At 45.0% G+C, this 21,542-nt stretch overlaps 2 protein-coding genes across 3 annotated transcripts in view; both read left to right on the top strand.

Moving 5' to 3' along the window:
- FAM20A (family with sequence similarity 20, member A) overlaps window positions 1-21,542 on the top strand; it is a 68,219-nt gene continuing 46,677 nt past the window's right edge. Inside the window, exons 1-2 of one of the 2 annotated variants that reach the window (XM_011930417.1) lie at window positions 1-264; window positions 10,566-10,792. The gene's annotated coding sequence lies outside the window, so the exon portion shown is untranslated. The remainder of the gene's footprint in view (window positions 265-10,565; window positions 10,793-21,542) is intronic. The other variant, XM_011929688.1, reaches the window with a different exon arrangement.
- LOC105504130 (glycerol-3-phosphate acyltransferase 3-like) overlaps window positions 1-21,542 on the top strand; it is a 135,025-nt gene that overhangs the window by 95,822 nt on the left and 17,661 nt on the right. The window contains 1 exon segment of the mRNA XM_011931455.1: window positions 86-264. Coding sequence (XP_011786845.1) covers window positions 86-264 — 179 coding nt within the window.

Genomic DNA, 21,542 nt, shown 5'->3' with positions numbered 1-21,542 from the left:
CGGCCGCGCCTCCTCGCCTGCGCGGGACTCGGCCGCAGCCGCCTCGGACCCCGGAACTATTGTGCACAACTTTTCCCGAGCCGAGCCCAGGGCTGAACCAGCCGGCGGCAGCCGCGGCGGCTCGAGCTCCAAGCTGCAGGCCCTCTTCGCCCACCCGCTGTACAACGTCCCGGAGGAGCCACCTCTCGTGGGAGCCGAGGACTCGCTCCTGGCCAGCCAGGAGGCGCTGCGGTATTACCGGAGGAAGGTGGCCCGCTGGAACAGGTGAGGACCCCGCCCGGGACACGGGAGAGCGGGCGCTCTGGCCGGGGCCTCCCTGCGCCCGCGTCTCCAGTCCCCTGCAGCCCCCGGCCCAGGGCTGCAGCCGCTCCACCCACGGCTCCCGCCTTGGCTCTGGGCTTCGGGTGTGTTCCCCACCCGAACCCCACCAGCTGTTCCAGACCTCACAGTCCAGTCCCGGAGTCAGATAGTGCGAGGAAAAGTTTCTATGCAGCCGCGCAGCGAAGAAACGCTCTCAGCCCCTCCCCTTGAGCGCCTGGGCCGTCGTTGAGCCCCACTCCTGCTCCCTGGTCCATTCCCAATCCCCTCTCTCTGTCCTGATGTGGAGAGCCGCCGCGGGACTTTGGGTTTCCAGAATGAGGCCCCAAACAGGGCGTCTCCAGAGCTAGTTGGAATTCAGCACTTAATTGTGCTCTTTGGGTAAACCTGGGCGCCTTCCGGAAAGCGTGCTTCTGCCCCAAACCCAGTTATTTCCCTTTTCTTATTCGTCTGCCCAGTTTCAGAGATCACAAAGGGGTCACCTGGGGCAGGAAGTAAATGGTCAGTTCTCTGCAGCAGCCACCCCATTGTTCACATTTAAAACGCGGCTTTGGCCCCTCCAGCAAGTATTACAACTTGAAGGCAGTTTTATCTTGTACAATCCGGGTGATTTGGACTGACTTGGATCTGCGGCTTGATGCTTCCACAGAGGAGATAAAAATCTTCCAGGGAATTTTTAAAACCCAAAGCAAAATACAGAGGAAAAAAATATCAAATATATTTAGGATAAAATTAAGAAGAATCTTTTTGGAAAAGGATGGGGGTGTTGGGGAAGGCAGCATGCTCATTACTGAGATCCCTTGCTAATGGCAGGAAGCCTTCGTATGAGTTAAGGACTCTGTTTTGAAGTACAGAACTTGTCTAAATACCACTCACATTCAGAGTTCACTATCGCACCACACCCATCTCTTTACTTAATACAAGAGATTTCAAAGTAAGATGTCATCGGTGGTTTTATAGTCCTTCCAGAGGATGAGCAGACCATAAATCTCTCTTGAAACTCAGAGCTGGGCCAATTTAACTGTTTGCTCATTATTCTGTAATGCTGAGATTGGAGGGAGAAAAAAAAAACCTTCAGAAAAATTTTGCAAAGGAAGAAGTTGAGTTATTGGCTGAATCACTGTGGTGAATTTCAGTAGTAAGTCTATGGCTCATGATTTTATGTTAGAAAGAAAGTGATTCTCAATTCCACTGTTAACTGCATGCAGTAATAAAAGGCAGTTTGACATTGCTTCTCAGACACTGTCATTTTCAATATTATCTTTATTTCATCAATAACATGGAAGTTTGGATTAGTGAACCAGGAAATGTTGCCCTTAGAAAAAGTATCTACATGTCTACTATGGATCTGAGAATGAGAGACTGGACAAAGTCACTTGCTTTTGTAAATGTGATCAGCATTCATTTAGTAACATTTCTGTGGTCTTAAACTTCCCGGTGTTACTTTGGATCCGAAGCAAAGTCCAGGGGAATATTATGGCAGAAAAGCAAAAATCTTTCTCACGAAGCTGTTTTACAATCAGTTTTAAGCTTGATTTCTACATCACTATGTGTCAAAAAAGACCAAAAAGAAAAGAAAAAAAAAAAACTTACAAAAACACACATACTTTCTGACCAGAAATCATCTTGGTCATTTAACAGAAGATCAAGTGGGGGCCGGTGACCTTGCTATATTCAGAGATCACAGAGTAGTTTTGTGTGGTTGGTCAAGTGTGACATTTTCACAAGTAAGGTTTGTGGGCCATAACAGGAGAACCCGCTGCACTTATAAATGTTAAAACTGGACCTCAGAGGCAGAGAACAACCCAAACTGGATAGTAAACGTTAACAGGAAGATATTAATAAGCAGATGTGTTGTTACTTATATCAGGGTTAAAAATGAAACACAAGGCTGGGCACGGTGGCTCACACCTGTAATCCCAACATTTTAGGAGGCAGAGGCAGAGGAAGGATCACTTGAGCCCAGGAGTTCAAGATGAGCTTGGGCAACATAGCAAGATGTCGTCTAAAAAAAAAAAAAAACAAAAATAGCCAGTGGTGGCACATACCTGTAGTCCTAGTCACTTGAGGGTCTGAGACAGAAGGATTGCTTGAGCCCAGAAGGTTGAGGCTGCAGTGAACCATGATTGTGCCACTATACTCCAGCTTAGGTGACAGAGTGAGACCTTGTCTCTGAAAAAAAAAAAAAAAAGAAGATTCATTAGCCAGGGTGAATTTGAGCCACACTCAGAGTTCTGTTGTGAGAGGGAGTCACTCATTACCTTAAATGAGAGTGCTCCCTGCGGAATATGAGGATGTAGCAGTGCTGATGAAGACGGGGGCCTGCGATAATGTGCAGGGTCAAGGACACCCCCAGATCCCAGCAGCAGACAAATAAATAGAATGGACAGCAGAGGAATAAACAATGAAGGACCTTGCTAATTGTTTTTCTCTCGCACAGAGAAACTCTCCTTGTTTGTAGCCCTACCAGTATTTAAAATTTAGTGATTTATAAACATATGTGGGCCAGGCACAGTGGCTCTCACCAGTAATCCCAGCACTTTGGGAGGCTGAGATGGGCAGATCACCTGAGGTCAGGCGTTCAAGACCAGCCTGGTCAACATGGTGAAATCCCATCTCTATTAAAAATACAAAAATTAGTTGGACATGGTGGTGGGCACCTGTAATCCCAGTTACTCAGGAGGCTGAGGCAGAAGAATCGCTTGAACCCAGGAGGTGGACGTTGCAGTGAGCAGAGATCACGCCACTGTACTCCAGCCTGGGCAACAGAGCGAGACTCCATCTCAAAAAAAAAAAAAAAAAAATGTGGATGCCTCCATGCCAATACCTAACATGAAGTGCTATCCAAAATAATTGTACCAGCAAACTGTCCACCACACCAGGAGAGGTACAGAGAATAATAGAAGCCAAATCAGTGTTCTTCGCCACTTGCCCAGAAGAGACCATTAGTCTAAGTGACTTTTTTTGTAATTTTGACCATCATACTAATATAAGAAATGGTATGAAGTCAGAAAGTGTCTTTCCACAATTCAAGCTCATTACCAATAAGAGGTAGGCTATGGTGTGTCTCCCCACCTCCCTACTCACCTACGCATTCCTTTTTAATTTCACACAATGGAAGATGACATTTTTACAGTTTTGAATGTCTTGGGTTTTTAATTAATATTTGTTCACTGGATGTCAACATTTAGACAGTTAAGTTACAAATGGGAAGACGTGTTGATTTTTAAGGTGGGCTGTCTGTGTGCTATCTGGCCCTGAAGCTTTCTGCAAACCTCCTTCACTCACTGTTCTTCCCTCCCTTCCTTTCTTTTTCCGCCAAAAATGTAACTAAGTGTGGCACAATCCAAGTTAAAAATGTAATTAGGGAAAGTGTTTCTGTCAGGTGGTCAGCTACTGATCACAGCCAGCCAGCCAACGCCAGGCTCCATCAAGCATGATGACACATTTGGCACCTGTCTTGAATAGTGACGAGGAGAGTTCACAGGGAAGAAGGGAAACAAAGTCTTCACTATTTCAGACCATACACTAACAAGCCAGAATTGTGCTGCTATTAGTCCTTTGCTTGAATAAGTGATGACGCAGGGCGGGCAGGCTTACCTGGAGCACAGGTGATGGTTCACATTGTTGGCTCTCCTTTGCATTCTCAGACGCTGAGCTTTGGATTTCTTCCCTGACCCACAAGTTGCCCAAGTCAGACAACATCTGTCTTTTGACGTGTCAAACTGGTCAGCTTGGCCAGTTTTGCCCACATTATCACTGGCCTTTTGGCCACATATCTTTGGTCAGTTTCTCTGTAACCCTCTGGTTTTGACAGGCAAGGTCAAACAGGGTCAGATGTCCCTAGTGTAGAAACTCCAGCAGCTACAACCAAAATATGAGTTTTTGCTTTTCTTTCTTGACATCTTCCTCAGATGTCAGGACGGTTATATTGTCTTGCAGTTACAGATTCAGCATTTCTTAGGGTGTGTGTGTGTGTGTGTGTGTGTGTGTGTGTGGTTTCCCACATCAGAAGCTCCTGTCTTCTCTCCCCCTCCTCCTACCTATTGTTGTCACTGAAAGAAAACCTAGTCCTGAGTCTCTCTTTGAAAATCACCGCAAAGAGACTGGGCAGCTTTTCAAAAATGACAGTTGGTCAAAGGGAGTAAGTTGGCTGAAGTTTTTCTGGGGGATGCTTTGAGAAGATCTAGAAGCCAAGGCAGATAGAGAAGGGTGGAGAAGAAGTCAGGAGAGATGAAAAGGAATTCAGCTAGAAATAAGAATTGCCTCGTCTAGGAGACTGGGGAAGATAAGTTCCTCCCTGCCACAGCTCCACGCCCCCGCCCATGGCATCTGTGGAAGGAAAAATACAATCTCTTCATTCTCACCACCATCTTTTTATCTCTGTCCTGCCTATTTTGTGCCTGCCCTAGAACGCTCTGAACCTAGATTTCTTGTGAGCAGGCAGTTCAACCCGCAGGCTGGATGAAAGTCCAGGTTCTTACTCATGGATGGTGGCCATCTGCTTCTCTCAGAGTCAACAGGGCCTTGGCCCCTTGTTGGATTCTCCCGCCAAGGATGCTAGGCTAAGACAGGAAGTGGCCTCCTGTGATTTGGAAATGGACCTCAACCACGGCCCGTGTGTGGTTCGCAGAGGGAATGGGGAGCCTGACTTTCATTTCCCATTTCTCGCAATTAGAGCCTTGCTGGACTAGTTTTGGAAAAGATATTATTTTAGTGGTTTCCAAATCCCTGAACTTGTAGCTAGAGGAAACCTCTCCACTCCTCTCAGAATCGAAGGCTCCAGGCAGATGGTTTCTGAGAGGGTCGGTCCAGAAGGCCATTGTCAGGTCTTTTTCTCCCTCATTCCAAAGCCTGTCCTCACTGCTGCTGCCACAGCAAAAACCAAAATCAGGGAGAACATCAGTGTCATTTATCCAAGAAAGACAGGCACTTCCTGCTTCCAAATGGATCAAAATGAAGCCCTTCAGCTGAGAACCAGAGACTATTCCACTGTTCCCAGCAAAGATCTTCTTTCACCACAACCAAGTTCTCATCAATCCTGAGAACCCCAGTGGCGAACTTTTTGCATGCAAATGCTCCTACCTGCAACATGCTTGTTATGTGCCAGGCACATTACATACACTTATTTTAAGCCTCATAACCTCTGTAGAAATAGGTGCATGTGGTAAGATGGAATTCCAAGACAGCCTTCCAAGATTTCCAGCCCTGGCATACACACCTCACCTAGTTGTTCAGCCCACTGCTAATATGGGTACTGCTAACAAGGGATTTTACAGATGTAATTAAGGCCCCATACCAGTTACCCTTGGGATATGGAGATTATCTGGTTAGCATGACCTAATCCATGAACCATTTAAAGCAGAGTTTTCTTGGGCTGATCAAAGGAGAGGAAGTGAGAGATTCAAAGCAGAGTAAGGATTTGATGAGCCATTGCTGATTGAAGATGGAGGGGCCATGTGGCAAGGGATAGCAGCGACCTTTAGGCTAAGATTGGCCCCAGCTGACAGCCAGCAAGGAAACAGAGACTATAGTCCTACAGCCACAAGGAAATGAATTCTGCCACCACCAAGAATGAGCTTAGAAGCACATTTTTTTCCCCAGAACCTCCAGATGAGAAATCAACCTAGACACCACCTTAAATTCAGCTAAGTCCCTGTGCAAAGGGTACAGCCACACTAAGCTGGAAATCTGACCTACAAAACTGTGAGCTAATTAATAAGTGTTGTTTTAAGTTACTAGGTTTGTGGTACTCTGTTATATAGCAGAATACAAATACAGTACTGCTATTTACTTCATTTTATAGAGGAAACTGGAAACCAGAAGGTTATATAACCTGCCCAAAGTCAGGCAGCTAGAAAACCACAGGCAGGGTTTATACCCAAAGGGTCTTAACTACCAGTTCCACCACCCTATGTCCTTTGATGCCCAGACATCCCAGCTTTTCCTCCTTTGGGAAGGCTTTTCTGAATACCTCTCCCCTCTGTGGTCCCTCCCTGACTATATACATCCTCTCCATATATACCATATTATTTTTTGATTGTCCACTATGTCCAGCTGTGACTTCATGGAAGCTGTCTGGAGCTTCATGTGAGAAGGAATGGTCACTTGCCCTTGGCATGAAAAGCCCCCAGCTTGCCCTGGTCACTCTAATATAGCTGTTTCAGAGCCAGAGTAAATATCTGTGGAACAAATCATTGGAAACAGATGACACCAGGATTTGGGGGCTGTTAGTCAATGGCCTATTATCTTCTTTGAAAACAGCCTTGAACAAAAACAATTCCAACTGTAAAATCATCCCACTTGTCTACTCCTCCCTGTAGAAGTCTAGAGCAAAACCACCCTGCTGAGACATTCTGAAATTTGGATGTGAAGTGCTCTTCTTATTGCAGTAGCCTAAATAAAATCAATGTCAAAAAAAAGCCATGAAGGAACGTTGAGAAAGCATCATTCGCCAAGAAAAGAGGGAATTTCTTCAGCTTCCTGTGCTTTCTGAGGAAGAGCAGCCAAGAAGTCTTGCATTAAAGAAAAATGGGAAACACAGAGACCTTAACTTAGCCAAAGCTATCGCTGCTCTGCCCCCTTGGCAGGTGCTGACCTGTATTTTTTTGTAATTATTCATTAAGCTAGAGGCTGATGAGAGCCTGCGGATTCTGCTGAAGTAGGCTTGCGTATGGCCAAAAGCCAAGTAGGGATAACATTCTAAACAGCTGCAGCTGTAGCAGAACAGAAGTTACTAGGCATAAGTTCTTACCTGTTATTATAGGCAGGCACACACATATGAGCTTAATGAAAACCACAGTACAGAAAAGAGGCTTAGCTCTTTTTGTGCCCTGTCACTGGCAGAACATCCTATAGTTGAAATGTGAAACCAGGACAGAACTGAGTTTGAAGTGCTATGGAAATGGCAGCATCCCTGACTTTCAATTCCTGCAGCCTGGCTTTGGAGACCAAGCACTGGGGGCAGCCAGTAGACTCGGGCTTGAGCAAGAGGCAAAGTCAAGTCCCAGGGAGGAAAAGCCTGTTTTATTGAATTCACTAGCAATAAGCCAGATAATAAATTTAAGAGGCCCCAGGGAACACAGCATAGTAGAGGAATACTGTTCCTAAGAAGCCAAGAGCCTGTCATAAAATTCAGCAAAATAAGGAAAGTAAAAGAGAAATTTAAGAAGTGTTGGCACAGGGTACATGGACTGAGAGGTTGGATCATGAAAAACAAGGTGGCGTGGAAAGAGATGAGATTTTTAAAAGCTCGGGAGAGGTTGATGGGATAGGAAAGATGTCCGCTGAAGAAAAACAGAGCTGTTCAGCCCTGGCAAGTGAAACGCAGCTCTCAGATTGCAAATTTGCCTTCAATTGTCAACACCTGGGTTGAGCTCCATAGGTTGTAGGTAAATATTTTTGATGATACCAACCAAAATGGAATATATACGGAGGGACAGATTGTCTCTCCTGGCCAATCCAAGTGTCCTTACAGGGCCTCGGTTTCACCAGTTGAAATGGAATTTTTTATAATTCTGATTGATTTTCTTCAGTGGCTGAATAGTCATAAATCCCATAGGGAAAGTATGTCTTTCTGCCTCCACAGCTAGCTCATGCACTTTTTTTAAACCCCATTCATAGTTAATTCATAGCTCAGAATTATGCACAACCAGTAGCTGCTTATTTTCACATTCCATGGAGACCTGAGCACTCAGAGATAGGAGAAAAGTTAGACTGACCAACCTCAACTCCATAATCAAATCCAGCTCCTTGTTAACCAGTTTCATTGCAGAAGTTTTGTAATTGGGGTCATTGGATCCCACTGAGTCCAGGTGGTGAGGTCCAGTTTTCCCTTAAGCTTCATGCAAAATCTGCATCCTGTGCGTATGTTCATTTTCCTAGTGTTACACAACTTTCTCCTTAGTTCAGCTAAAACCGGGCTCTTCTCACACGACCAGGAAAGATTAGGCTCACGGACACATAGAAGGGTGAGGAAAACGGAATTTACTGGGCAAAAAGGAAAAAGGACAGATACCTCTTAGCAGAGCGAGAGTGCTGCTAGCAAGTTTCCCGCCTCACAAATTGAATCCTAGGTCACCACACAGGAACTGGAGACACCAGGCTCCTCTCCACTGCAAACGAGGTGAACTTCCCGAGGCTCCACCCCCTATCCTCCCAGTGCGCAGGCGCAGGCCAGCGTGATTCAGAAAAAAATCAGCTGGGAAGGGGAGGGCTTCTTCCGGGACCAGCAGTCCGGTTGTTCAACCTCAGGCTGTTTAGGCTTGAAGGCGGGGTTTCGCCTGGGACCCTTTGCTGTCTCCTGTCTCTATCACTAGCAAATAAGTCATTATATTTTTTAAGTATTCCCCACATTCATAGGCATTCTGCAGTTTCATGTGACAGAAACTCAATTCAAACTCACTGTAGGAAGAAAAGGAAGTGTAGAGACTCAATCACCAAACCTTAGTAAGGGCAGGAGGAACTGCCCTCACAGCATTAAAAAGAGTCCTCCTGAGAGGGGAAGCCCACTGGGCTTCTGCCTCAGGTGGGGACTTGGCAAACTTTTCTGTCTAAAGGATTGTAAATGCACCAATCAGCGCTCTGTGTCTAGCTAATCCAGTAGGGGACTTGGAGAACTTTTCTGTCTGGCTAAAGGATTGTAAATGCACCAATCAGCACTCTGTGTCTAGCTAAAGGTTTGTAAACACATGAATTAGCACTCTGTAAAAATGCACCAATCAGCACTCTGTGTCTAGCTAAAGGTTTGTAAACACACCAATCAGCACTCTGTCAAAATTGACCAATCAGCACTCTGTAAAATGGACCAATCAGCAGGATGTAGGTGGGGCCAAATAAGTGAATAAACGCTGGGCACCCAAGCCAGCGGGGGCAACCCACTGGGGTCCCATTTTGTGTTGTGAAGTTTTGTTGTTTGGCTCTTTGCAAGAAATCTTGCTTCTGCTCACTCTTTGGGTCTGCACCGCCTTTATGGGCTGTAACAATGAGCTGTAACATTCACTGTGAAGGTCTGCAGCTTCACTCCTGACGTCAGTGAGACCAGGAACCCACTGGGAGGAAGGAACAACTCCTATGCACCACCTTTATGAACTGTAACACTCACCAGGAAGGTCTGCAGCTTCATTCCTGAAGTCAGCAAGACCACGAACCCATCAGAAGGAACAAACTCCGAACCCACCATCTTTAAGAACTGTAACATTCATCACAAGGGTCTGTGGCTTCATTCTTGAATTCGGGGGGACCAAGAACCCACAAATTCCAGACACGCTTGGGGATGGGTGCAGTGCCTCACGCCTGTAATCCTAACACTTTGGGAGGCCAAGGCAGGTGGATCACGAGGTCAGGAGATCAAGACCATCCTGGCTAACACGGTGAAACCCTATCTCTACGAAAATACAAAAAGCTAGCCAGGTATAGTGGTGGGCACCTGTATTCCCAGCTACTCAGGAGGCTGAGGCAGGAGAATGGTGTGAACCCGGGAGGCAGAGCTTGCAGTGATCCAAGATTGTGCCATTGCACTCCAGGCTGGGTGACAGAGCAAGACTCCATCTCAGAAAAAAGTCCTTGAACTCTGTGTGTTTGCAGCTACTCTCTTTCCATAGTTTATCTGCTTATCTTCATCCCTTCCTGTGGTGCAAGTCCACAAAGAACTAGAGAGAGAAGGTTTCTCCAGTTTCCAGAAGGAAAGATCCTGGGCGAAGATGCCCTTTGGCCAGGTCTGGGAATACAGCCAGGCTTCAGAGGGCTACAATTGGCCCAGATGGAGGCTGATGCCCACCCTCCAACCAATCACTGATGGCAGGGAAGCGGAGTCATTGGGAACACGTGGCTCAGAGTAGGGAAGAGCAGTTCCCCCAAACCAAGCTGGAAATGCACACTGACAGGGTGGTGGAGGGACTAGTGACTAACATGATACCAGAAAGTTTCACAGCTTGTGTCCGTTACAGTCACTGACTCCTATGGCTGCTGCTCTAAGGTTTTAATAGGACTTTTAAAAAGCAAATTCAATCATAAATTCACATGTGCAGACTTTTTATACCAACTATTAAAATCTTCCCAAGGAAATAGGAATCTTTTATTTGGGCACTATTTTAAAGCGACTTTAGTCTTTTTGTGAGAGCGTAAAAAAGAAATTGATGGGGATCCAGCTCCTTCACGTGTTCATGTCTCTTTCTCCTGAAAAAAGATCTCAACTGGGAGTGAAAATACCTGTGTGTAAGTCATGAGAAAAGCATTTTCTTCCCCAGGCCTCGGTTCCTGCTTTTGAAAGGAAGAGGGGGAGTCTGTGGCCCCTGAGGCCCCCTTGCAACTCTGTTTTCCAAGCTTTGCACATCCTCCGAATTTCCTCTTCAAAGTCTACCCTAATGAAATATCAGACAATTTTCCAAGTGTGCTTCATGAACTTCTGGGAGGTGCTTCACAGTTTCTGCAGATAATTGATTAAATTTTCACTTTGAAAAAAATACACTTTAAGGTAATTTTTATATAATTTAAGAAAACGTACATCCAATTGTGTTATGTATCATTATGATCCTGCCTCCAGTAACTGTGCTGACAGATGGTTTCTCCTCTCATCTCTGTTTAATTGAGAAGTATCCTGAGATTGCAAAGTGAGCTGTTAAAAGCTGTTTCCTGCTGCAACTACTTACAGATGTTTATCAGGATTTTCAATACTCTGCTACCAAAATAATATATAGAAATAGATTAGGTGCTAAAATAAGATTACTCCTGTCTCCATGGCATGAACCTGGGAGGCGGAGCTTGCGGTGAGCCGAGATCGCACCACGGCACTCCAGCCTGGGTGACAGAGCAAGACTCTGTCTCAAAAAAATAAATAAATAAAATATAAAAAGATTATTCCTGTCTCCCCTTACAATTTTGAATGCTTGCATTAGTAATCCTATTATCCTTCTTGTTCTCATTGATTAATTTTTTAAATAATTTTATATATTTGACCACATAAGTTAGATTTATATCACACATTGTGTCTATTTTATACTTTGGGGGTTCTGTATAATATTTCTTTTGAAAAGAAGCTGCCACTTCTAGAAATTTTTTTAAACCACTGATTTGCAATATTTGAAAATAGAGTACACTTTCTTCCTGTCTCCAAAATTGATGTGCCCAAACCCAAGCCTCCTGTTCCCCTTACCCCTAACTCCAAACTATTATCACTAGTAAGAACATGGTATTGGTCTTTGATAGCTCCTTTCCATGACTTTGACAATGCTTCTACCACTTGAAACTAAGAGAGTATCTTTTAGGCACTGTGTACTGTTAGCTTTTGCTGTATAACAAACCATCACAATACTTAGTGACTTAAAACAAGAACCACTTATTTAACCCTTGATTCTGCAGGTCAGCATTTGGGCTGGGTTCAACTGAATGGTTTCTCTGGTCTCTGCTGGACTTACTCAGGCATCTGTAGTCAGCTACTGCATTGGTTCTGCTGCTCTTAGTTGTACTGCCTCCCATGTCTGGGTTCTGGGCTGGAATGATGATCTTGGCTCCATGTGGCCTCTGCTTCTCATTCTCCAGGAGGCTAATGCAGACTTGTTCATATAGTGGCAACAGGATTCCAAAAGAGGGTAGAAGCCTCCACAGCCTCTTGAAGTGCAGGCCAGAACCTGTTAAATGTCATTTGTGCCATACTCTGTTGGCCAACACAAATCAAAGGTCATCTGGGGAGATTCAGGAATCCTGGCCATTGAAGAGAAGGTGGTCTACACAACGTAGTTGTCTTCTACTGAGCAAAAGTTCAAGGGAAATCCCTTCTGCTGGTGAGTTGTCCAGCAGTGGGCAGACAGCTGACAGTGTTAAGACCCCTTCTCATATGTTAAAGTGAAAGAAATTGAATGCAACCCTTCAAAAACCTAATGAGGCTGGTATAGACTGAATTGTGTCCCTCCAAATTCATATATTGAGTTCTAAACTCCAGTACACCTCAGAATGTGACTGTGTTTGGTGACAGGGCCTTTTAAGAGATTATTAGGGTTAAATGGGGTCCTGTGGATGGGTCTTGATCCAATGTGATTGGTGTCCTCATAAGAAGAGAGAGAGATACCAGGAATGCATGCACATAGAAGGCCATGTGAGGACACACAGAGAAGGCAGCCATCTGCTAGCCAAGGAGAGAGACGTCAGAATGAAATCAACCCTGCTGACACCATGAACTTGGACTTCCAGCCTCCAGAACTGTGGGAAAATACATTTCTGTTGTTTAAGTCACCTAGTCTGTGATATTTTGTTATGGCATCCCTAGAAAACTAAAACGGCGGCTAACTCACCTGGAATGGCCAAGGACAATTGGCTGGCTTAGGCCTGTCTCCATCTCAGCATCCTGGGGCAGGGGCAAAGCCATATCAGAAATACTTTTTCCTCCCATATGGTTCTTACAGCCTCAAGAGGCCTCTTGGCCTTCCCTTCCTTAAAGAAGTGACCTCAGCCTCTCTGCCTCCCAGATGAGACAGCCTGGATCCTTTCCTTAAAGCAAAGTGTCTAGTTCATTATTTATAAAATGTATTTGTTTATGGATGGGCTTTGAACTCCCCTTCTGGAGCCGTTTTTTTTGTTTGTTTGTTTGTTTGTTTGTTGTTTGTTTTTTGGGGTTTTTTTTAGGTCAAAAGCTGAAAACTGGCTCTTTGTCTCTTGGCATTCTTCCTATAATTGTTCTAATCCTCCCAAGGCTCCCCAGGCTGTGGTTGGATGAATCAAGCATACAGCATCATGTCACAAAAGTTCTCAAGCTTGCTTTATAAATTCATAAGCACTTCCTTTCATATTAACCAGCATAATATTTAGAAACAAAAATGAAGGTTTGTTTTTCTTTATCAGTTCTATTGACAGCCTATATTTTATAAGTGTATTTCCAAGACCATTATCTGTTCATTTATCTGTAGGGCAGTTGTGATAATAATTGTTAAGATTATTAACACCATGAACACGTAGAGTCCTTTCCACTTCTTGAAGCTCTTTTAAATTGTGTGTCATTAGTTCGCCGCAGCAAAATATTGGTCTTTACAATTCATAAGACTCTGGCATGAAAATCTCCACAGAAAGGCATCCAGCCAATTCATGTTTCATTATGAAGCAGCTTGCCCATTGCCCCAGACTAACTGGGCTTTAGTTGTCCGCAGTGGATTCCATGTAGGGCCCCTGGTGAGAACATTCGGCAGGAAACACAGGTGCTTCTCTTGCACTGAGACCTTCTAGAGGCTGAACCTCTTTAAGAGCTCTCCATTGAAATGGATAAAAATGCTCTCAGTGCAACTTGATGGTATCAAAGCAACACAGGTAAAAATTTTGTGCTCCATATTTATTATAATGGTAATCATTATGTTACTAAAACATATGGTGAGAAACTGAGACTGGATCTTCTGATGTAATTTGCTGTCAGAAAATTAGATATATCATCAAAGCTGGATTTTCTGCTACACACTTTGCTGCACTAGCCTAGACCCTGTAGCAGAGAACTCTCTGGGAGCTGCATAGCCACAGGTGAATGCCCGAAGTGTCACACTCACAAAACACTGGAGGTCGGCCGGGTGCGGTGGCTCATGCCTATAATCCCAGCACTTTGGGAGGCCAAGTCAGGTGTTATCACCTGAGGTGTCAAGAGTTTGAGACCGTCCTGGCCAACATGGAGAAACCCCATCGCTACTAAAAATACAAAAAGAGCTGGGCGACATGGTGGGCGCCTGTAGTCCCAGCTACTTGGGAAACTGAAGCAGGAGAATTGCTTGAACCTGGGAGGCAGAGGTTGCAGTGAATGAGATCACACCACTGCATTCCAGCCCAGATGATGGAATGAGATTCTTTCTCAAAACGAAAAAAAAGAAAGTTGGAAGTCAAATTTTGAACCATCAGATCTCTTAGCATTGCCTGAGCAAGGTCTGAAAGGGAATTTGGCGATTATATTTGTTCCCTAGAGCTGCTGTAACAAATTGTCACTGTTTAAGCCACTGTGGGTAGCCTAAAACAACAGAAAATGTATTATTTACAGTTCTAGAGGATAGAAATCTGAAATGAAGGTGCCAGAAGAGCAGCACACCATCCAGAGGCTTGAGAGGAGAATCTGTTCTTTGCCTCTTCCAACCTCCAGTGGCTGCCAGCTTTCATTGGCTTCTGGCTGCATCACTCCCATCTCTGCCTCCATGATCACATTGCCTCCTCCTCTTCTGTCTTTGTCTGTCTGTGTCTTCTCCTCTTCTATGTGGGTCTTTTTCCTATAAGGACACTTGCCACTGGCTATCAGGTCCACCTAAATGATCCAAGATGATCTCAGCTCAAGATCCTTCATTTAGTTAAATCTGCAGACTCTTTTTCCAAATAAAGTCACATTCACAGGTTCCAGGGATTATCTTTTGGGGACCATTCAGCCCACTTGAATCCTATTCCATAACAAATACAAAGGCTATGCAATTACCATTTTATTTTCACTCTTGTAAAAAAAATTGATCTTTTAGATAAAAGATTACCTAGTAGATTATCTATACCTATATCTATATCCAAGAGTTAACCTTTTAGATAAATCACAAAATAATTCTGATATATCACAATATAAAATAGTTAGGAAAGGGTGTCCAAGGAAAAAGAAGGATACACAAGACCAGTGGGGCCAAGAGTGAGGAACTTCTCAGAACACTTGCCATGAGAACCTTCCCACCACAACATCAGCTCTGCTTGGTGGTGAGGAGCCACCAACCATGTCTATAAGGTAAAAAGCAGCCAGTGACCCAAGAAGGGCACAGTAATTCCTGGTAGTGACTAGGCAGAGAAATACCTTCCTTGTCCTTCTCACCTCACCTCCTCCAAGAGAGGACACTGTGTGGTGTCAGGGCTAGCATTTTCCATCACATCCATAGTGGAATTACCCAGTGATGGCTCTTAGTAAGTCCTTCCGCTAGCACCATGCCCCACCGCAAATTCCAAAATCATGTCCCAGGCACCACCCCACCCATTCGCGGTCATAGTGATCAAGCCTGCTTTCTTGTCTCATCTCAGAAGAGAATTTAAATTGCAGAGGCTCCAGAAGAAAGGGCAGCAGGCATGTTCTATCGGCAGCCCTCCATGAGCCTGGATTTTTTTCAGCAGGGCTTTTCATTGACATCGAGTGGCAGTGCATTTAGGATAAAACTTTCAGAAACACCTCGAGTGCAGTTTTTCAGGGTTGTCATTCAGTACAGAGAAATAGACTTGCCAATTAACTGAACTTGGAGGTGGGAACAAAAGACTCTTTCTGAGATCGTGGAGTCAAAGCGGATAGGCAAGTGAACTCAAAGCCACTGACCTCTGTCTACAGGAAAGCCACAGGTCTAAGGGTCAGCCTAGATTCCCCTTACACATACCTTTGAATCTACTGTGACAGGCAAGCCAGCGGGTAATCCATACCTCAAAGCCACATGGCATGGAATGTGGCTGCAAAATGTTTGGCTGGAAAATATTCCAAGAGACTGTAACCAAACGCCTACCTTAGGTATTAAAAAACATCAATAAAGCTATCATTGAATGCTTAACTTAATCAGCATAACTTACCAGTGGCCTCTCTGGGTTTAACTCATTGCAAAATGTACACCCCAGATAACTGAATGAGACGACATCCTCTTCTGTTATTAGCTATAAAATCATTAAAAGGCAAGGGAAGTCAGCCAAATATGATGAGCTAGGATTTATAGCAGTTGGTCTGCAGCAGCTCTTTCTGGCAGTTGTGAAGACAGTGGTCTGTTAAGGCTGCTTGCAGTTTATGATATTAAAGCCATTTTATTTGCATATAAGAAAATGCTTCTTCCTCACTCTCCTGGCAGGAGATGCTATGCCCAACTCATCCAAAGGTGTGATTTACTCATTAAGGTATAAATTAACAAGCTGATGAACCAGAATGGTCAGGCCCTACTGAAGATATGAAGATGATCAGCGGGATTCTTCTTGTCCTTTGGGTCTACTTTCAAAACTGCCCACTCAGAGAGAAATTTCCTGTCCTGCTGACCCACAGGGGTCCCAGATGTTGTCCTTACCAAGCCCTGTTTTATTTTCACCTGGGCTCTTCACGCCACTTAATGCCTTTTTGTGTATTGATTTGCTTAGTGTATAGCCTCATTAGATCTTAAGCTTTTTGTTTTTTGGTTTTTGTTTTTTGGTTTTTTGTTTTTTTGAGATAGAGTCTCACTCTGCCTCTCAGGCTGGAGTTCAGTGGCACGATCTCGGCTCACTGCAACCTCCACCTCCTGGGTTCAAGCGATTCTCCTGCCTCAGCCTCCCAAGTAGCTGGGATTACAGGCATGCGCCACCACACCTGGCTAATTTTTCTATTTTTAGTAGAGGCAGGGTTTCACCATGTTGGTCATGCTAGTCTCAAACTCCTGGCCTCAAGTGATCCACCCGCCTCGGCCTCCCAAAGTGCTGGGAATACAGGTGTGAGCCACCGCGCCCGGCCAGATCTTAAACTCTTCAAGGGTTGGATTGGTTTGAGTGGTGGCTCGATTTTACATTTCTTAGGATGGCCCTTGAGGTAGGCCAAATAATGGCTCCCCAAATGATATTCATGTTCTAATCCCCAGAACCTGTGACTATCATCTTTTCTTTTCTTTTAAGATGGAGTCTCACTCTGTCGCTCAGGCTGGTGTGCAGTGGCGCGATCTCCGCCTCCCAGTTCACGCCATTCTCCTGCCTCAGCCTCCCGAGTAGCTGGGACTACAGGTGCCTGCCACCATGCCTAGCTAATTTTTTGTATTTTTTAGTAGAGATGGGGTTTCACCGTGTTAGCCAGGATGGTCTCGATCTCCTGACCTCATGATCCACCTGCCTTGGCCTCCCAAAGTGCTGGAATTACAGGTATGAGCCACCGCACCCGGCCAACTATCATCTTATATGGTGAAAAAACAGGTCTTTACAGATATAATTAAGATTCTTGAGATGAGGAGATCATTCTGACTTACCCAGTGACTCCTAAGTTCCATGTCAAGTGTCCTTATACAAGGAAGGCAGAAGGAGATTAGACACAGACAGAAAAGGAGGAGGCAATGTGACCACGAAGGCCGAAAGTTGAGTGAGGTGGTCACAGGCTGAGGAACACCAATAGCCACCAGAAGGCAGAAGCAGCAAAGAAGGGGCTTTCCCCTAGAGTCCCCAGAAGGAGCACAGTCCTATTGATACCTTGGTTCCAAACTCTCAGACTCCAGAACTGAGATAATAAATTTTTTGTTATTTAAGCCACTAAGTTTGTGGTAATTTGTTAGGGCCCGAACAGAAAACTAATAGAAAGATGGAGGCTTCTTTGTGTCTTCATCGTTGTAACCCAGGTATCTAAAATGCTGTTTGTATATGGTAGGCACTCAATAAATGTTTGGTAAATGAATGGCTAAGAGAAACTTGGCAGTCAGGCAACTCTGGGTTTAAATCCTGGCTCTAATCCCAGCACTTTGGGAGGCTGAGGTGGGCGGATCACGAGGTCAGGAGTTCAAGACCATCCTGGTCAACATGGTGAAACTCTGTGTCTACTAAAAATTTTAAAAAAATCAGCTGGGCCTGGTGGTGTGTGCTTGTAATCCCAGCTAGTCAGGAGGCTGAGGTAGGAGAATTGCTTGAACCGGGACCCGGGAGATGGAGGTTGCAGTGAGCCTAGATCATGCCACTACACTCCATCCAGCCTGGGCTACAGAGCGAGACTCTGTCTCAAAAAAAACAAAGAAAAAAAGAAAAAAAATCCTGGCTTTTCCACATAAGTGCTATGTAGGGCCAAGGCTCATTTCCTCTAAACTTCAGTTTCCTGGTCTATAAAGTGGGATGTAATGTGGACCCCAAGAGGTGGCTAGGAAGATGGAGTCAGATCATGTACAGAATGCACTGAGCAGGGTGCCTGGTTCCCTACAGCACTGATCATCAAGCAGATAAAAGGACCACTGCTAGTTGATTATGCTTTAATATTCCTCCTTACAGCTTATCTGATACTCATCAATACGCAGCCTTATCCATTTATGTTTGATGTTTGGGTTGATGAGGAGGAAGGAATGGCTTTTGTGGCCTCCTGTTGCCAGGGAAAGGCACCAGTGCTTCCAGCCCAGCCATCGCCCTCACTTGACTTAGCTGTCTCTCATGCTTCTAGAGAAAGAAAACACACATATTGATCTCTCCTCCATCACTTCGACCTCAATTCCCTAATGCTTGCAAATGGGAAGAAAACATAGAACACAATCAATCTACTTATTTTGGAAACTCTGCCCCCCTTCCCCTCCTACACACACACCCTTCTCAGTGCAAACTGCTGAGCCCATGTTTCTCAATGACTTTCCTTGAAATGACAGGAATTCCGCTGATTCTAGGAACAACTCTCTTTCTTTTACTAAAGCATTTACTAAACTAGTTAAACAGGCTAATCTCTGCTCCCTGGAGACTTTCCCTTCAAACCGTGCCTCCGGTGACTTGGTGAGACTTCGATGGCAGGTGACACTTGTGCGGCACTTGTTCTATGTTAAGCATGGTGCTGACCACTTCACACACCACACATTTAGTCCCTGCAACAACCCCGTAAGCAGGTGCAGTCCTTATCCTCATTTTCAGATGAAGAAAGTGGCTCAGACAGGGTAGGTTACACAAGAAATTGGGCTTTGGCTAGGCACGGTGGCTCACGCCTGTAATCCCAGCACTTTGGGAGGCCAAGGCAGGCAGATCGCGAGGTCAGGAGATCGAGACTATCCTGGCCAGCATGGTGAAACCCAGTCTCTACTTAAAATACAAAAATTAGCCAGGCGTGGTGGTGCGCGCCTGTAGTCCCAGCTACTCAGGAGGCTGAGGCAGGAGAATCACTCTGGGGGGCGGAGGCTGCTGTGAGCCAAGATCATACCACTGAACTCCAGCCTGGGCAACAGAGCAAGACTCTGTCTCAAAAAGAGAAAGAAAGGAAGAAACTGCATTTCAGAGATACCTTTTCAACTCCAGAGCTGAAACTCAACACTGAGTTTAACTTTATTTCATGTCTGAGCCCGGGTCCTGGAAACAAATTTGAGATGAGATTTGTGTCCAGGAGGCTTAGTGGGCAGTGTTGTCACAGTACACCCCTTTGCATCAGGGCCCAGCGATTATGGAGGCCGAATTACTCCCAGTACCCTGCTCTGGGAGTGTAGGTTGCTTTGCCTTTCTGGAGGGCAAGTTGGCAATAAGCATCAGACGTTTTAAAAATTATCCTACTCATCCATCCTTATGCACCATTTTTTTTTTATTTTTATACTAAAGTTTTTTGGTTTTCCTAATCAGGGGGATAAAATAATTACTGGTGGAGTATCTTACTCATATTTGGATGTCATACTCGGGTCCCATTGTAATGCTGCCTCGTACTAGCAGTGCCACCTTGGAGGTGTCATTTGTGCTGCCTATATCTGGTTCCCATATGTTTACAATGGCAGTGATAATAATAATACTGACCTTATAAGGAGTTTCTGTGGGGGTTAAATGAGTTAAAAGGGCAAAGTGCTTAAAACTGCCTGACGCCGTGTGAGTACCACGTAAGAGGTAGTTAGCTATTTTCCTCATTCACACTGCAGGCCCATTTTGGGACACTGGTTCCTCTCGAGTCTGATTTTTGCTCACCAGGGCAGAAGTCCACGTGGTTTCCACCCTGGGACAATCCATGATATGCTCCTTCTCATTCAAGTCTGCTCCAGTTCAGGGCCACTCCAGCTCAGAAGCCCCAAGCCCCTCTCTGGGCAGGTTTTACTCAAGTGCTGAGCCAGGGCTGTGGTTCTATGAGGTCAGGATGAGGTTAAGGACCCAGTTAGCTGGAGTGGAAACAAGGGGTCCATTGCAACATAGCATAAAACCAGCTCCCAGAAGAGGAAGCAATTGTATTTTAACGAGAAGGGAATGAGTTTGTGTCGGGAAACCAGCCCATTTCGCAAAAATCTCAGCAAAATCTTGGTACAGTCATTGCTTTCTCAACAGCAAACAGTTAATTAGGTTCTGTGTCTCTCCCCACCCACCACCAGCATGATCTTTAAGAAGGCTCCAAGGAAATTCAAATTAAATTCTTGACAAAGCATTCGTTTCTCTGCAGCCACTGTGGAAGAGCAGAAAAAACTCAGGTCACAACCCTGGCTTTTAGTCCTCCTTTCCACTTATTATGTTGTTACTTCCACTTTGTGGACCTTAATTTCTTTAAGAGCTTGAGGAGAGGAGAATAAGATAATAAATGGAAAGAACCTAAAATGCCTTTATAATGAGATTTATGCAAATGCAGATTATTAATAGTATTAAATCAAACGACACATCCTATGCTCAATAAGTACCAAGAGGCTGTGGCAGAGGCATTTACTGCTCACCAAAGTCCACTTGGTCTCCCGTGTGTTCCAGCCCCCAGCAGTTAGATGGGGTCATGCGACTAGTCCTGGCTAATGGGTTATCAGTTGATGTGACCTGCATCGCTTCCTGCCAAAGCACTGGAGAGCTGGCACTTCAGCTTCCCATTCCTCTCTTTTCTTGCCCTGATGACTATGAAGACCATTTGTTGGGATCTTGGTGTGTTCATCAAGCTGGGTCCTTGAGTCAGTGTGTGGAGCAGAATCCCTACTGACCTTCACGAGACAAGTAGCATGAATGAGAGATAAGCTCTTGTTTTGATAAGCCACTCAGATTTCAGGATTAAGGTGTTACTCTAGCAGAACCTACCCTACTCTCACTCAATAGGTAAATGAATTCAGATGGATTTTGCTCTACAAACTCAAAAGTGAAAATAACGTAGCATTGTTTTATTTTTCAAAAGTCCAGTCACCTTAGACTGTAGGCCCTCTTTTCTGTTTGGTTGGCTAGAAATTTAGTCTGAGTCATCACAGGAGCTCCTTACCCCAAGCCCCTCATGTTGGGTCAATGTCTTTAGGGCCTCTCGGAGCACAACATTTGAGGGGGACTCATAGTCCATGTTCCATCACCTGGTCTCGTGCAGGTGGATGGCACTGTTGGTTCTGCATCAAGTTCAAGCACAGGATTATTGGCTGAGGCTGGGTTTCTGGTGCCTAAAATGACTCTTTCTCTGCACACACCTAACCATTCCCCAGCACATTGGGTCACCTCCAAGAAACAGGCCAGACACAGGACCCCAGCCAACTTTCCTTTCCCAACCTTGGAGTCTCTTCATGCTTCCCCAAAATTCTGTGCTTCTTTATGCACTTTCACATTCTCTGTTAAATCCCCCTGCCTAGCAGATGCCTTCACAGAGCCTAGATTTTTTTTTTTTTTTT

This window comes from Colobus angolensis, unplaced genomic scaffold (genome assembly GCF_000951035.1).
Source record: "Colobus angolensis palliatus isolate OR3802 unplaced genomic scaffold, Cang.pa_1.0 Scaffold1, whole genome shotgun sequence".
In the NCBI taxonomy this organism is placed as follows: domain Eukaryota; kingdom Metazoa; phylum Chordata; class Mammalia; order Primates; family Cercopithecidae; genus Colobus; species Colobus angolensis.
The sequence above is the reverse complement of the archived record's forward strand: the minus strand, read 5'-3'. Positions and strand labels throughout refer to the sequence as shown.